Source organism: Canis lupus, chromosome 21 (genome assembly GCF_011100685.1).
Source record: "Canis lupus familiaris isolate Mischka breed German Shepherd chromosome 21, alternate assembly UU_Cfam_GSD_1.0, whole genome shotgun sequence".
NCBI classification, from domain to species: domain Eukaryota; kingdom Metazoa; phylum Chordata; class Mammalia; order Carnivora; family Canidae; genus Canis; species Canis lupus.
Genome location: NC_049242.1, coordinates 43,549,394 through 43,567,715, shown reverse-complemented (window position 1 = coordinate 43,567,715; position 18,322 = coordinate 43,549,394). Strand labels below are relative to the sequence as shown.

The window sequence follows — 18,322 nt, the reverse complement described above, 5'->3', positions numbered from 1 at the left end:
CAGCCTTATTAAAAAGAAGAGAGAGAAGACTCAAATTAATAAAATCATGAATGAGAAAGGAGAGATCACTACCAACACCAAGGAAATACAAACGATTTTAAAAACATATTATGAACAGCTATACGCCAATAAATTAGGCAATCTAGAAGAAATGGACGCATTCCTGGAAAGCCACAAACTACCAAAACTGGAACAGGAAGAAATAGAAAACCTGAACAGGCCAATAACCAGGGAGGAAATTGAAGCAGTCATCAAAAACCTCCCAAGACACAAGAGTCCAGGGCCAGATGGCTTCCCAGGAGAATTTTATCAAACGTTTAAAGAAGAAATCATACCTATTCTCCTAAAGCTGTTTGGAAAGATAGAAAGAGATGGAGTACTTCCAAATTCGTTCTATGAAGCCAGCATCACCTTAATTCCAAAGCCAGACAAAGACCCCGCCAAAAAGGAGAATTACAGACCAATATCCCTGATGAACATGGATGCAAAAATTCTCAACAAGATACTGGCCAATAGGATCCAACAGTACATTAAGAAAATTATTCACCGTGACCAAGTAGGATTTATCCCTGGGACACAAGGCTGGTTCAACACCCGTAAAACAATCAATGTGATTCATCATATCAGCAAGAGAAAAACCAAGAACCATATGATCCTCTCATTGGATGCAGAGAAAGCATTTGACAAAATACAGCATCCATTCCTGATTAAAACTCTTCAGAGTGTAGGGATAGAGGGAACATTCCTCGACATCTTAAAAGCCATCTATGAAAAGCCCACAGCAAATATCATTCTCAATGGGGAAGCACTGGGAGCCTTTCCCCTAAGATCAGGAACAAGACAGGGATGTCCACTCTCACCACTGCTATTCAACATAGTACTGGAAGTCCTAGCCTCAGCAATCAGACAACAAAAAGACATTAAAGGCATTCAAATTGGCAAAGAAGAAGTCAAACTCTCCCTCTTCGCCGATGACATGATACTCTACATAGAAAACCCAAAAGTCTCCACCCCAAGATTGCTAGAACTCATACAGCAATTCGGTAGCGTGGCAGGATACAAAATCAATGCCCAGAAGTCAGTGGCATTTCTATACACTAACAATGAGACTGAAGAAAGAGAAATTAAGGAGTCAATCCCATTTACAATTGCACCCAAAAGCATAAGATACCTAGGAATAAACCTCACCAAAGATGTAAAGGATCTATACCCTCAAAACTATAGAACACTTCTGAAAGAAATTGAGGAAGACACAAAGAGATGGAAAAATATTCCATGCTCATGGATTGGCAGAATTAATATTGTGAAAATGTCAATGTTACCCAGGGCAATATACACGTTTAATGCAATCCCTATCAAAATACCATGGACTTTCTTCAGAGAGTTAGAACAAATTATTTTAAGATTTGTGTGGAATCAGAAAAGACCCCGAATAGCCAGGGGAATTTTAAAAAAGAAAACCATATCTGGGGGCATCACAATGCCAGATTTCAGGTTGTACTACAAAGCTGTGGTCATCAAGACAGTGTGGTACTGGCACAAAAACAGACACATAGATCAGTGGAACAGAATAGAGAATCCAGAAGTGGACCCTGAACTTTATGGGCAACTAATATTCGATAAAGGAGGAAAGACTATCCATTGGAAGAAAGACAGTCTCTTCAATAAATGGTGCTGGGAAAATTGGACATCCACATGCAGAAAAATGAAACTAGACCACTCTCTTTCACCATACACAAAGATAAACTCAAAATGGATGAAAGATCTAAATGTGAGACAAGATTCCATCAAAATCCTAGAGAAGAACACAGGCAACACCCTTTTTGAACTCAGCCATAGTAACTTCTTGCAAGATACATCCACGAAGGCAAAAGAAACAAAAGCAAAAATGAACTATTGGGACTTCATCAAGATAAGAAGCTTTTGCACAGCAAAGGATACAGTCAACAAAACTCAAAGACAACCTACAGAATGGGAGAAGATATTTGCAAATGACATATCAGATAAAGGGCTAGTTTCCAAGATCTATAAAGAACTTATTAAACTCAACACCAAAGAAACAAACAATCCAATCATGAAATGGGCAAAAGACATGAACAGAAATCTCACAGAGGAAGACATAGACATGGCCAACATGCACATGAGAAAATGCTCTGCATCACTTGCCATCAGGGAAATACAAATCAAAACTACAATGAGATACCACCTCACACCAGTGAGAATGGGGAAAATTAACAAGGCAGGAAACAACAAATGTTGGAGAGGATGCGGAGAAAAGGGAACCCTCTTACACTGTTGGTGGGAATGTGAACTGGTGCAGCCACTCTGGAAAACTGTGTGGAGGTTCCTCAAACAGTTAAAAATATACCTGCCCTACGACCCAGCAATTGCACTGTTGGGGATTTACCCCAAAGATACAAATGCAATGAAACGCCGGGACACCTGCACCCCGATGTTTCTAGCAGCAATGGCCACGATAGCCAAACTGTGGAAGGAGCCTCGGTGTCCAACGAAAGATGAATGGATAAAGAAGATGTGGTTTATGTATACAATGGAATATTACTCAGCTATTAGAAATGACAAATACCCACCATTTGCTTCAACGTGGATGGAACTGGAGGGTATTATGCTGAGTGAAGTAAGTCAGTCGGAGAAGGACAAACATTATATGTTCTCATTCATTTGGGGAATATAAATAATAGTGAAAGGGAAAATAAGGGAAGGGAGAAGAAATGGGTGGGAAATATCAGAAAGGGAGACAGAACGTAAAGACTGCTAACTCTGGGAAACGAACTAGGGGTGGTAGAAGGGGAGGAGGGCGGGGGGTGGGAGTGAATGGGTGACGGGCACTGGGTATTATTCTGTATGTTAGTAAATTGAACACCAATACATCATGTCCAGGTGAGGAAAAAAAAAAAAAAAAAAGATACCTAGTACATAGAAAGTCCTAAAACCACTTACCTTTTTTTTTTTTTTAATTTAAGAATTTCAAACTTCACATTGAGCAGATTCCCTTTGACCACCTATACTCCAGAGTAATGAGACATGAAAGCCTCAACATGAGAGAAAATGCCCAGTCCCCTTTGGATTCCCAGAGAAGTAGCCCTGGGAGAGTCAACTAAAGACTCCCAGGGATCCCGAGAATTACTATTTATCACAGCCTTCTGCAATTGAGAAGGGATGCTCTGTTTACCCTGCCCACTGTCAAACACTGACCTGGTGTGTCAAATAAACATTCAGAGAAAATATGATTTGTAAGAAATTTACCGCAGACTAGCACCGGAGGAAATGGACACCGAGTCAGATGCAACCTGGCAAATGAAAATGTTGGAATCAGGAATCAACTATAGTTATTTTCCTCTGCATTACTGAATAGGATTTTAAATTACTTTTTTTGTTGGTCAGAAAGACTTGAGATTAAACCCAGGCTCTGTCCTTTACCAGCTGTGTCAACGTTAGATTTCTTTATTGACCAAGCAGAGAAGTATAAAGTCCTGCTCAGCACACTGCCTGGCCCTCTACAAGGTGCTAAAGACAGAACAGTGAACAAAACGAAGCAACAATCCCAGCCCTCTTAAGTGTAGTCTGCTGCTTGTAAAGAGACTGCTCATTTCCATTCTTTCCTCCCAACCTTAAACAAATACGCTTATTACTTTGTCAAACAAAAAAACCTAAGTTTGCACAGCGCTACAAGCATTGACAGATAAACTATAATCTGATACATCTAAATTTCTTTAACTAGGCTCAGAAAAGTTCCCATTAGAGTTTTGAGGAGCCAGGCATCAGGAACAAAAGACAAAATTCAACCGCAAGAAAATAAATATCCAGAAATGAATGGGAAGAAGTCCATAAATCTCTACAGCAGCTCCTTAGAAGCTATCAGCTAACACCAGGCTTTCTGCAAATCCTTTTGATACTAAAAGGAGGAGGGGAACGCTCTTCTAAAGATGTGCAAGCCACAACTGGAAGAAGACATTTCAAGGTAGCTTTCTCCACTTGCAAAAACTGGAAAAGAAACAAGATCTCTCTCTAAGCAATGCTAACTCTTGGTGGAAAGAAGCTGTAGAGCCCTGAAGCTTATTCGTGGAATCATGTGTTGGTTTATTCACTGGTTGATTCAGACAGTATTCTCTATACATCCTATACTTCCTGTATTCCATCCAAGCCCTAGGCGGCATCTTAAGCATACAGAGATGAATCAGACACAGCCCTGACCTTTAAGTAGCTCTTAACCTAGAAAATACATTTAAGTAGTAAAATTCTGTGTGATGAGTACTTTAATAAGGTTTGAACAAAGTGGCATCAGAGCCCAGAGGAGGAAGCCACAAACCCAATAGAGTTTGATGTGGTATAAATACAACAGCCAGAGAATGGAGTCTAAATTCACTCATGCAACACCCAATCTGCCCCCCACATCCAATCAACCAACAGACCCTTCCTGATTTCACACCACCTGCTTCCCTCGCACCTCTGCTTCCACCACATGCCCAAATTACTGCAACAGACTGACAACTGGAATTCCTGCTTTACAGTCTGGCCTCCACTGCAGCCAGAACGATTTTCCAGAGATACCTATAAGATCGTTCCAAGTCTTTTGTAAACCCTTCATCAACCTCCCATTGCTGTTAGAGTAGAACCCAGACTTTGTCCTGTGTATAAGGCCTCCCAACTCTGCACTCCCCACTCTCTATCTCCAACCCTTGATTCCAGACAAACTCAATGTTCCATTAGTCTCTGGTACCTCCTGGTGTTGAGAGAGATTATTCTCAACTATACCAATGATCTCCTGCTCATTCCTCGCAGAATTCTGCAAACTCCATCACACCCCCATGGTCTTCTGCTCAAGTCTCCATAGCACCCCATACTTCCCCATCAATGATTCATCATCCTTCATAGACCTTGTTGTCCCAATCTTTCAACATCCTTCTGATTAATTAATTCTAGGAATTAGTCCTCTCCTTCCTCCCTCCTCAATGACACACATCCTGAACCATATATCATAACAATTATATTTATCAAGATCCTATTTTGTACTAGATTCTGTTTTAGACTTTTTACTCTTGAGTTCTTCTATCAATTCCTAAAAGACACTATTAAGTATCAGACACTGATTTTACAAAGGGGAAAAGCAGAGTGATCAATGCTCACAAAATGGTAGAGCCAGATTTTCTAACCTAGTATGCCAAACCTAAGCCAAATCTTTCCACTATATCTCTGCTATTTTTCCCTAATTATTTGGAGTGTACAATTCTTGTTTGCTCAGACAAGCATCATCAAGCAGCAGAAGCCACAGAAGGCTCTAGGCCAGTCACAAGAGCAAGGATACAATAAAAGCTTCCTGAATTTTTCTCAATCCTACCTAGATATTAAGTATCTCTGAGACAACTCAAAGGATATCATTTCTAAATAACCAAAAAAAGATTAAATCTACTCCATTTCTATTTTCATTTAAAACTCTAACTTGGATTTTCCTTGAAAAATAAGCAGGGACCTTTTGCTCTTTTTTACTCTTCTTTTTGCTACATAAAAGTGCTAAGTATGGTGCATAAAATATATACATAATATCTTTCAAGTAGACACTTAAAATCCTAAAAATATTGTACAGTGAGCCAAAAGACGTCTGGATGATTTCTTAAAGTGGACGCACATCTTTGGAAAATAACATAAGGCCATCCTCTCAGGCTTGGCCCCTGGGTATCACCCAGCCCCTCTGATCAAGTCTCCAAAGAGCAGAATAAGAAAGATTCATCCAGGGAAATGCCAGGCATCAGAGCTCTAAGAGGGAAGTCATGGTCAAGAATCAAATACAACATGTCCAAAAAGATTTGGGGCACCAAGCACTGAACAAGCATATCTTATTATTTCAGTGATGATTTATCTCCTCAGTACCCACTGCCACCAAGCCTGAGAACTTGTAAAGATAACCAATTATTTAAGTAGTGTTGCCTAATCTGGCTCCCTGACTCCAGGATCTCCACAACGTTGCCTCTCTATGTGGCTACAAGCATGACTTTCCTAACATACTAATCCAGTAATGTCATCCAACCTGAGACTCCCCACTGGATATTCTATAGCCTATACTAGTGAATTCTAGTTTTGATCATGCATCTACATAGGTAACAATTTGAAGGCATATACCTTCTATATGAAAATATCTATTTAATATATATATATAACTTATACTAATATGCCATATACATTATAAAACTTACACCAGAAGGAGAATCGAAAGGATAAGATGAAAGTAAAGTTCCGATGTTTTTTCCATATCCCAGTGGATCCAATTCTCCACCTGTTGTAATGCCTGCATCTTGTACGGATGTACACCAGCCTACAGGATAAATTGAAACCTGGCCTTAGCATGCCTATACAATGCTCTTTACCATCTGACCATCAGCCAAATCTCTGTTCTCATCTCCTACCAAAGTCCTCATGCTCCAAACATGCTCAACTTTTCACTTTGTACCTTTATATACGCTAATGCCCCTGCTGGGTATGGTTTTCCTCATGCTTCCTCCTGAAAACTGAACTCAGCTTAAATGCCCCCTCCTCCAGGTAGCCTGTAAAGATTCCCATTGGCAGGATGCACTGCTCTCAGGGTTTGGTATACTCCTAAAATACAGTTCAAATCCTAGAATGGAACAAATCCTATTGTATCTTCATTATCTGATTATAAGGCTCTCTTCCCTTTAAACTTTGAGCTCCTTGAGGAAAGGAACTCTGCTTTAATCATCTTTGAACTCTCAGAATCCAACACAGGACCCAGCCACAGTAGCTGCTAATGTTTGCTGAAAGAATGAGATAAGACTCTAGGTCTGACTCTTCTCTATGCCCTGGGTAGGGACACTCTCTACAACGTTGAAGACTTCATACTGCAGAATTTTAGCAGGTGTCATTCATTTCACTTTTTCTGCAATGTCCCAATGTAGAAAAAGATGGATATCCTACTGCAAGAAGACCAAGAAGGAATTTAGCCTTCCTTTGCTTTTTTGTTCCATTCCAACCCTCAATGGATTGTATGATTCCTGCCCACACGGTGAGGGCAGATCATTTTTCTCTTTTACTGAATCATATGTTCACCTCTTCCAGAAACACTCTCCTCAACACATGCAATAATAATGTCTTACCAGCAATCTGGGTATCCCCTAGCCTAGTCAAGAGAACACATAAAATTAACCATCACACTTTGATACATATCCAGAGTGCATGTGTATGTATCTTAAGCCTGAATAAGTGAATAGCAAGTTCTAGTCCAATTAGTGCCAATGATGAAAATATTTATTGTTACTGTGACAATTAAATAATGTGTGATTATATAATTGCAATTACCATAAATAAGGTTACAGTACAGAGTTCTACTGCTTTAGCCTTGATAAAATGCTTTTACATTCAATATCTTATTTAACCTTCACAACCAAACCATACAATATAAGTCCTGTATAAACTCCTATTTGGACCATGAGAAAATCAAAGACACAAAAGAAAAGGGTGACTTTCCAAGGTCACCCAATTGGTAAGTGGTAGAGCCAGGATCGATCAAGATCTCCTTATCCTTAGTTCAATACTCTTTCATTACATCACTGCCCTGAGAGTTCTCAAAGTTTAAAAAAAGAAAAAAGAAAAAATAGGAGGCAAGGAAAATGCTAGAAAAGACGAATATTTAAGGATAGCTCACTACCAAGGCAAACTCCCAAGCAGGAACAATCTGTTCAGTCCCCATGCCTAAGTGCACGCTCTTCCACATTTACACTACTTAAATTTTTCACTTTCTTTTGCTTTGCTACTTGAAATTCAACAGTTTGGGGATTTTTCTAATTAACAAACATCCTCTTTAAAGAATATACTTACCTCTGGGAACATTATGTGGATATCAGTCTTTCACAAATGTGTGTAAGCTTGTTCCATGAACTGTTTTCTTTCTAGCATAAAAATAAAAATTCTAGCACATGAATGTGAATTTTCTATGGAAGGAAGAGATGCGTCACTTTGGCATGTATGGTATATTGGGGACAGAACAAATTCAGATGAGGCGATACAATGGAAGCCACAGAGAAGCCTGGAGATAATGCCAACAGGAATGTACAAGAGACAGTGTACTTAAATCCTACCAAGTTTCCAAGTGAACAAATTTTAATACAATCAACTGAAGCCAGAAGTCCATTTGAGCAGAACATAGGCAATAAACAGAAAGTAAAAAAGTATAAAATTAATGGGGGAGATTTTTTTCATTTAGTTACTGTGGTAAGCCTAGTAAGACAATCACCAAAACAGATTCTTTATCCTCCTGGGCACAGGGCTAGACAACATTTACAAGCTTCCCTTGCAGTTAGATACAGTTAGTGGCTAAGTGCTGGCCATTGGAATGTGACCAGCTAGCCCTATAAAAAACCTCCTATGATGATTAGCAATGTTAAACATCCCTTCAAGTACCTGTTGGCACATGTATGTCCCTGTAAAAACATCTATTTAGATCCTCTGCCCATTTCTTAATTGGATTGTTTGGGGGTTTTTTTTCCTATCAAATAGCCAAAATTATCTTAAAAACTGATTCTCTCTCTTGTTATGGAGACTTCTTTACATGGACTCAAGCAGGCAGCATTTCAAGATTACATAAACTGGGTGTTAGCAAAATGAGCAGACTCAGCACTTTAAAAAGCATCCCTTAAGCAACAACACTAAGACAAATCTGATTCAAGAAAGAAAGCAGTGTCAGACATGGAAAGGCAACAATCTGCTTGAGATTTCCATTCATTCAGAAATTTCAAAAATATTTTCTGTGTCTTCAGCAGACTATGCACTTTTCCAGGTGCTACAGATAGGAGTGAGTAAGATAAAATTGCTGCCGTGACACAGCTTATATTCTAAGGAGGAACGATCACCAACCTTTAAGGTGGAAAAATATCACAATTCTAGAGAATAAGCACTACAAAGAAAATAAAATGTTAGGATACCAGCAGAGCTAATTTAGTGAGAGTGGTTAGGAAAGACCTTTAGAAAGTAGGGACATTTGAGCTACAACTTGAATGACAACTAGAAAGCAGATTTGCAAAGATGTGGGTGAAGGGCATCCCCGGCTAAGAACTATTTTATTGCACAAGCCTACTTGAGGAGCACGAAGAATCATGGTGTGATTGGGGGCGGGGGGGGGGATTAGCAAAGAGTGGTAGGAGTTGAAGACAGAGAAGTAGGCAGGTTCCCATTCATACAGAGCCTTACACAGGACCTAACTGGGATATTATTCTTAGAGGAGTGGGAGCCATTAGACCATTTTTAAACAAAAGAGTGGCATAATAGGACTTCCGTTTTTAAAAGCACAAACTGATCAATGTCTGGAGAACGGATTCCAGCAGGCAAGACACCATTGCAATCACTAGCCAAGAGATCAAGGAGGCTTGGACTAGAGTCCTAGCAAGACACGGGTGAACCCGGAATTTGTTTTGAAGGGGACACCAACAAGACTTCCTAATGCAGCAGGCCTATTGGACTGAGGGGAAGTGTGGGATCGAGGACTTCTACAATTTGTGAATGAAGTGGTTGGAAGTGTCATTCACGGAAACTGGGAGACAAGTGCATAGTCCTCTGTTCTCAGGACCACAAACTCAGGAGAGCTTTGAGGTACAATAGCCCAGCTACATGAGTTAACTAGGCTACTATGTGCTAGCCTGGACACCTAATCAATACTTGTAACACTTTTCACAAAGCAGTAACTAAAAATCCCTCATGGTATCTTACAAATGATCTTTTGAAAGAAACACGGTTTAAAAACACAAAACAGTGCTACTGTGACCTTTAGTCCTGACCGTTGCCCCATCTGGTTCATCTGGGACTCCTTCCTGAGCACACAGCTTAAATAATCAACCCAGTGATAACCAAGCTTGGGATTGGGGCTTTTTCTTTCCTTCCTTCTTTTTTTTTTTTTTTTTTTTTTTAATGATTCCAAGAAGATAGTTAAGGGGAAAAGGAGTGTTGTTTAGAAGAGGCAAGAATTCAAGTAGGTGGGAGAACAGGGGCAGATGCTGTTGCAACATAGCCTTGGGACTAAAGCAGCAGAGGTAGAGAGCAAAGTCAGGACCAGGGACAGAGTTCGTCTATATCTGCTGCTAGGAAGGAGGTGACAAGTGGGTTATTATGAGCAAAGCAAAGGCTAGAGATCACAGTCTTGGAAAGATGAGACGTGGAGCATGAGGTTGACAGACACCTGGGTACCAGAAGAGCTCCCCATTAGTCATGCAGACAACATGAGAGGGGGGAAAAGGATACCCCAGGGTATTCTTACTTCATGCATTCTGAGTCCCTGGAAATAAATGGCAGCTGGAGCTCAGAATTAAGATTCTTTTAGCATGAATAATCAAGAGAGGCTTTTGATCCCTGTGCTGTCCAAAAGCAGGACTTCAGGAGACTGAAGCACAGATTTAAGTATAAACAAGGCTACATGAACCAGGAGGTTCACTCATTTTATACAAATCAAAACACCAAGAGTTACCTGATTAATCCTTGGATAATTAGAACTATAATTAAGCAACCAGCTATTTTCCCATTCATTCTCTCAATCAGGAGTTTACACGGCCTTGTTTCTACGGAATTACATACATACTAGCCTCTGCATCCAATAAATAGCTATTCTGAAAACGGTTTCTGCTTCAATTTTGACTTTGCTGCTACTTTCTCAGCCCCTTAACACTCATAAGGGTCGGGCCTTTTATCATCCCTGGTTATTCAAAAGAAGTCATCCATCATACCTTGCTAAGAGTTGCTGTGTTTCAGACATTTCGGCATTTTTGTTAAATGAAATTAGTCAATGCATACCAACACAGGTTATTTTGTTCCACAATATTTCCTTGAATACAGCTACACTCATATTTTTACAGATGAAGAATAATTTTGTCATTATAAATTACACTTGGGAGGCACCTGGATTCTCAGGAGCTGAGCATCTGCCTTTAGCTCAGGTCATGATCCTGGGGTCCTAGGATCGAGTCCCACATCAGGCTCCCTCTGGGGAGCCTACCTCTCCCTCTGCCTATGTCTCTCCTCTGTCTCTCATTAATAATTTTTTTAATCTTTTTTTTAAAAAAAGATAAATTACACTTGGTAGCCCACTGCCAACAATAAGCTCTTGGAAGAATGGATAAAACCAGATCCTTCCATCTAAGAACTCTCTCACACAAGATGTAACAATGAAAGCCCGCTTTGGTAGCATATTGGCCTCAATGAGTATACATTCTTCAACTTCATCATAAGCGTTAGTAGTAACATCAGAAAGGATGAATACCTACCATTTACATTGGTGTGGATGCAACTGGAGAGTATTATACTGAGCAAAATAATTGGAGAAAAACAATTATATAGTTTCACTCATATATGGAATATAAGAAACAGCACAGAGGTTCATAGTGGAAGGGAGGAAAATTGAATGGGAAGTCACCAGAGAGGGAGAAAAACCATAAGACTCTTAATAATAGGAAACAAACTGAGGGTTGCTGGTAGCGAGGTAAGTGAGGGGATGGGGTAATTGGGTGATGGGCATTAAGGCGGGCACGTGATGTAATGAGCACCAGGCGCTATATGCAACTGATGAATTACGGAACTCTCAAACTAAGGATATACTCTATGTTGGCTAATTGAATTTAAATAAAAAAATAAGTTAATGAGGACAATAATGGTAACTACTGTGATCCATTAAATGTTCAGTGAATACCAGACAATTTCCTAAGTCTTTGACATGCATTGTTTCATTATCATTGTAATTGGGAAACCCAATTTCCCATATTGGAATTGGCCATACCAAAGCATTAATTTACAACTTGCAATCTGCAAAAAGTCTATTGCATGGCAGCAGGACCATAGCAGACAATTAATGATCTGCTCAATTGTCAGTTTTTCTAATAATCTTCAATGCTTGTTCTATTTAAAAAAAAAAAATGCTTTCAGTCCTGAGCTAGAGGTATCTTCCTGAAACCACAAAATTTGGACCAACTAATTCAGGAACATATGTAGTAGGCTTCGGCTAAGTTATGCAAAGGTAATTGCACCCTCAAATAATTGCAACCTCCAAGGTTTCTGTGATTTACACGATTCTTTCTCATTCATGCCACATGTCCATCACCTTGTTTGTTGTCCCACTGCTCTATGCCCTCTTTAGCTAGAACCCTAGCTAAAGCAGCACTGCTGTGGAATATCGCCAATTTTGTGTTACAGAGGAAAAAGAATGGGGTGAAACCCTAGAACAGTTCATAGAGCTTCTACCCTTCTATCCGTGTCACATCCACTCATATTTTATTGGATCGAGGCGGCAGCAAGTATTCTGAACAAAAATACAACCTTGAAAAAGGATGGGGGATGGAGAAGTAGGGAGTAAAAAGGAGTTGACTATTATCTTTACTTCTCTGAGTATTAGTATCTGGCACCTGTAAGATGAAGTTAATGTGATCAATGCTGCCACTTTCCTTACAAATTTACTGTAAGTCTCAAAGAGTAGAATATATATAAAAGGAGTTTGAAAAAAAACCCAGAACAGTCTGTAAGTAGAAATTATTATGACTTAATGCTAATTGTGGTACTTCCCAGGCTTGGCAGATTGCATGGTGTATACGACATCACACTGTTCTTTTCTTCTTCTAAGTAACTTTTTATTACGGCAAGAAAAAGTTTATGAGACTATTTATGCAGACTCTAATTTCAAGATCATGAAGTAGACCCCCAATTCCTATGCTTTCCTGAGACACTGCCTCTAATTTAAGCCAATGTATCAAAAACTATTTAAGACCAATTCATTGAAAATGTCATCGCAGAGATAAAAAGCCTCAGCAGACCATTTTCATAAAACACCAAAACCCAACTAAAACTGTTTTTTCAAAATGGGGAATGTTGGTGCTGAGTTGGACGAGGCAAAATGAAATGATCTCCCGTGAATTGTCTCAAAGCTGACAAAAGGTCTTATTATCTTCTATTGATTGACTAAGAGTTCCGGTAGCTTCTCTATGGCAGTTTCTCCAGCAATCTCTGCAGAGCAGGAGTCTTTAATATGCCGTATCTCTGCTACTACCCTAGGAAGTTAAGAAAATTGAAAGCCTTTTGTGCTTCCTTTTCCACTGAGAGCCTGAATAGGCTTTTCAAGATAGCCTGGACAATGTGTGTAATATTTTGTTTTAATTTGCAAGGCAGTCTTGTTCATTGTGGTTTGTACAATATGGGTCATTTTCACTCCATTTACTCAGAGTAAAAAATAACTAGCCTGAAGCAGTTCATAAGTATACTTCTCTATATACTATGGTAAGACAGTGAACTCAGCTTCAGAGTCCCTGGTACCCAGGGGGCACTTGGTGACTTTTCATCCTCTCTATCAGATCCATCACATAGCATAATTCTGATGACAGGGCTGGAGAAATGACCACAAACTTCATTTAATCATAAAAGAATGAGATAGACATAGCCTTTTGCCCACCTAAAACCACTCCCCCTTTCCCACTGCCACAATCCTAAGTGATTTAGGTAAAGGACAAGGATCATTTGGTCTCAGGGAAGGCAAACACCTTCTCCGGCTCCAAGAACTGAACACAACCCAAACCAGTAATAGTCATCTCATTCCCCTTTGACAAAAATTGGTCTAGAGGTAAAGAGGACGTCAACCTGGTCTGAAAAATATGAGAGCAAAAACCTCCTCCTGCATGGGGGCAGGGACAGGGGAGTTACAAGGAACCTTCCAGGAAGAGCTTTCTTTAAGTACAAAAAGAAAGAACCTCCCATAGAGAAGGTTTTTAACTCCTTCCCCTTCCTTCCTTGCTTTGCCTATGACACTGGTGTTCGGACACCATGCCCAGGGCTATGGCTGTCATCAGCCACCATAGAAAAATAAGCCCCAAGACCAAGGTGCTGAAGTTGGCAGAATGAGAGGAGAGATGGGCACTTGCTCTAAACACAGATATCACTCTAGTTTGTTCTCCATGCGCCCCATGCAGATGCCCAGTATTTGATTCCTGCTTTACTCCTCAGTTCTATTTTTATGCCATACATGGGCTCTAACATTTGGTGATTTCTTCCTGGTGTTCTCCTTCTCTCCATGCACAAGCCTGCTGGAACTTGCGGAAAGTCTCCACAGTAAGAGAAAACCCTGAAGCTTGAGCACGTCACCATCACCCAAGATGGCAGCACAGTACATGCTGGTCTGAGGCCAGGCACACACACTAGGCTAAGTATGTCCAAGAAAACAGTCATTCAGACCTAAAATCACTCAATGTTATCTATAAGTAAGGCCTCACATGCAGAGGACAGATATATGGTCACAATTGGCTTTCCATGGAGGTGATTCTATGTTAAAAAAAAAAAATGGAATTCATCAGTGAGGAATGAATCAGAGTCCCAAACAGCCTTTTGCACCAGCCATTTTCTCCCAGATCCTGCTAGGTGTCAACAGCTAAAGGGAGCCAAGAATGGTAGGTGTACTGGTTCTGCCAGGAGGCAAGTCAGGATTCAAATTATTTTGAGATGGTTTCTGTCATTTTTCTAAGTATTCCAAGTCTATCCCCACAGATAATAGTGAGTAAACTTTTTAGACCATTACCTGGCTTACAGGATTTTTCCATGGTAAATGAGGAGGATGTTCATATTTTAAAGTTTTGAAACTCTATTTTATGACAAAAAACAAAAAGCAGCCTAAGATATAAAAAACAGTTACTAATGTGAGATACTGACATTAATAGTGTTCTGGGGCGCCTGGGTGGCTCAGTCAGTTGAGCATCCAACTCTTGATTTCGGCCATAATCTCCAGGTCGTGGGATCTAGCTCCAGCAACATCGAGCTCTATACTCAGCAAGGGGTCTGCTTGAGATAGCCTCTCTCCCTCTGCCCCTTCCCCCACTCATACACATACTCTCTCTAAAAATAAATTCTAAAGAAATTAATAGTGTTCTTCCTCAAAATTGCTAAATGAGTAACAGATTATTGAAGGATAGATGGAAAAAGGTTAACGAGCAAAGGGACAACTTCATCCTCCCCAACAGCAAGATCAAATCTACAAAAGCAAGCAAAAAGGGGGAAAAGGGTGTAAAGGAGAAAAGGTAAAACCTATTAGTTACACTTTATTGTTAGTAAGAAACAAACCAGTAGCAAACCAAGTCTTTTAGGAGAAATCAAAACCACAGTCCACCTACCAGGTACTGAGCACTAGTGATGATTACACACATTTTCTTAACAATTCAAGAGATCTTGGGCAGCCCGGGTGGCTCAGCGGTTTAGCGCCGCCTTCAGCCTGGGTTGTGATCCTGGAGACCCCGGATCAAGTCCCACATCAGGTTCCCTGCATGGAGCCTGCTTCTCCCTCTGCCTCTCTCTCCTGCTCTGTGCCTCTCATGAATAAATAAATAAAAAATATTTTAAAAAATTTCAAGAGATCTTTAGTCAAAGCCAAAAATTAAGCAGGGATCAATGATACAAAACAGAATGGGGAAAAATCTACCATCACCATCATGAATTGTCTTTACTATGAGAATACCTGAGCCCCTGGAAAAACAAACCAATCAGAAGAGTGTGATCAAGGTTTTGCAACATTCTTTCTGTTCTAGACATCTACCCTCCAGAGTAACAGAGCTCTGAGGTTCAACAGGTTGTTTCTGAAGACAGGAATGAGTACATCCACCCTGGACACACAAACAGCTCACCGTCACTCCATTAGAACTTTTCTAAGCTGACCAAAGCAAGCCAGGATGCACCTGAGAATGGATGGGCTCAGATCCGAGGGCACTCCACAGGAGCAGGGGTGTGCAAGGCTTGCCACTAGCAAGGTGGAGTGCTGAGCTCAGAAAGACATGCTCACATAAGACACAGGAACTGTTCTGCTCTCTCAAGTGGAAATGGGATCACTGATGCTTGAAGCCATTAACCCCTAATAAATGGCATCCGTCCAAGGGCCGAAGTTACGAGTCCATCTGTCACTGTGACTTTTGGTACAGTTTGTGAATTAGCAACTCATGAATCAGTCATTAAGAAAGCCAGTTGAAAAAATATTCTGACCTTGGCAGGTAAAGAAAAAGGCAGTGATTTATAAGCTAGCCTCAAAGCAGCAGTCAAAAAGCAGATCGACGATGTCACATTTAGTTGAATTTAGAATAATCTACTCAATAGAAAATTACGTGTTTATGATTTTGCTGGTGATTGTTAAATACAGTGACAGCAAAATGTGGGATCTGGTATGGCCCTTTGATTGCTTTGCTGTGTTTCAGAACTCCAGAGGTCTTGTTTTCACATGCTACTGAGAAGCCTACATACACCAGGAGAACAGCAGACCCGAGACAGCTGATGTGATTTCTTGTAGGATCCCAGAAGACCAGACCCAAGTGATGGCTTTCCACCTTCAACTAGATCTACCAGGAATACATTCCTCACAAATGACTTTATTAAACAGCTTCCTTACCTTCACAGTAGGCAGAGTCTCCCTGGACAGATATGTAACCATTCTTGCACTCACAAGTAGCTTTTGTGTTCCAGTTTTTACACTCCGAGTTTTCACCACATTTAGGTCCTTCTGCACAAAAGTTGTGACCTAAAAGAAGTGAATAAAATTTTGTACATAAGAAGGGAACAAAAGACTTGCAAATAACGAAGCGTGAATTATCTTTAGTGTATCGGCACCGCGCATGGAAACATACCTTGGCAGTACGCAAGGGTGGGAAAGAAGGGGGTGGGAGAGGAGAAATAGGAAACTCTGGACTGTCCCGTGCTTGAGAGGTCTCTCCTTAATGCCCCAAGTAGGTTTCTTCCTGAAGACTTTTATCCCCTTCCCACCATTTTCTTATATAACCAGTCTTTTTAGATGTGTTTCCCCACAAAATTTAGGATTCGTAGAAAGTTTATAAAATGAATCTATTTGAGTATATAAAAGAAAAACAACCAGAATATTATCGGTATCCCTAATTACCCTCCAAAGAGTCCCCCTCCCAGCCATTAAAGAGAACTAATCTGAATTTCATGTTAATCACTACTTTGCATGTTTTTATAGTTTTGCCAGATATAGGTACTTATTTCCGAGTAGATCATTCAGGTTTTGCCCATTTTTAACTACACATGAAAGAAATCCTGTGTTAGATATTCTGGTTTTTTTTTTTTTTATTCATCCCTGGTAATACCCATAGCTATAGTTCATTTGTCAATGCTGTATAATATTCTGAAGCATTAATATTCCACCATCTGTCCATGATGCTACAGACAGGCACTGGGGTGACTTGCAGGTTTGGAATCACAAGCAGTGCTGCAAGAAACATGCTGAATAGGTTTCCCAGGGCATCCTTTCTAAACCACATGTTTAACATTTATTTTCTCAACATTCCTTCTTGAATCCCAGACATTCCTTCCAGGATAATTACTTTTCTCCCTAAAGTGTCCTGTAGACACTCTTCAGCAAAGGTATTTTGAGAGCGACCGAGCTCCATCTTAACTTGCCTAAATGTCCCTTCTGTATTCTTTAATTTTACTCTACATGTGAATTCATTTTTATTTATTCTTCCTAGGATTTCTTGGGATTCTTGAATCTAAAGATTAAATCTTTCATCAATTTGGAAAATTCTCAGAGAAGATCTCTTCAGACATTCTCTTCACCATTTTCCCTATTCTCTATTCATACCAAAATCCCAATGAGATCAATGTTCCTTCTCAAACTCTCTTCCATGCTACTGAGCCCACCTTTAGTATTTCTTCCCCTTTTTCTTTGCTGAATTCTGTGTAACTTCCAGATGTATCTCTGTTTATTCTTTTACAAGCTGTGTCATATTCGATTTTAGTCAAAATCATTTGTATTTCACTGATTTTTTAGAATTCTGATTTTATCTCCCTGGTCAACTTTCATAGTCTCATTTTTCCTTTTAATTTCCTTTATCAAAAAAAAGCACATGAGACATGTGTATCTTATAGGGATGATTCCAAGATCTTCAGTCTCTGTACCTTTGATTTTGTGGTTTGTGGTTAAGTATTGTGCAAGGCCTATTTTCTGGTATGTTCGGTGATTCTTCTGTTTGTAAACTCATTTTTTATCATTTAATCTGTGGGAACTGAGATTTGGGTTCTAAAACTGCATTTCTTCAGAGAGGATTTGTGTTTGATTCTGTCAAATGTCTGAGGGAACCTTCAACCCCAGATCACTTTACATTTTCTCCCCAGGACCCTTAATGTAGACTCAAGACAAAGATAAGTCCTCCATTTGCGAGAGGCCTTTTCCTCATCACCAACTAAGGATTCTCCCCTCAGGGTTCTTGATTTAAGCATCTCACGAAGCCCCTGGGTCTGGTTTCCTGTCTATTTATAGTGTTTCTTAGAAGGCAGTTTCTCCCACCAG

General features: G+C 40.0%; 1 protein-coding gene across 2 annotated transcripts in view; it reads right to left on the bottom strand.

The window, feature by feature from the left end:
- Positions 1-18,322, bottom strand: part of NELL1 (neural EGFL like 1) — an 822,581-nt gene that overhangs the window by 586,364 nt on the left and 217,895 nt on the right. For both annotated transcript variants that reach the window (XM_038569260.1, XM_038569261.1), the window contains exon 12: positions 16,409-16,537. In XM_038569260.1, coding sequence (XP_038425188.1) covers positions 16,409-16,537 — 129 coding nt within the window. The remainder of the gene's footprint in view (positions 1-16,408; positions 16,538-18,322) is intronic.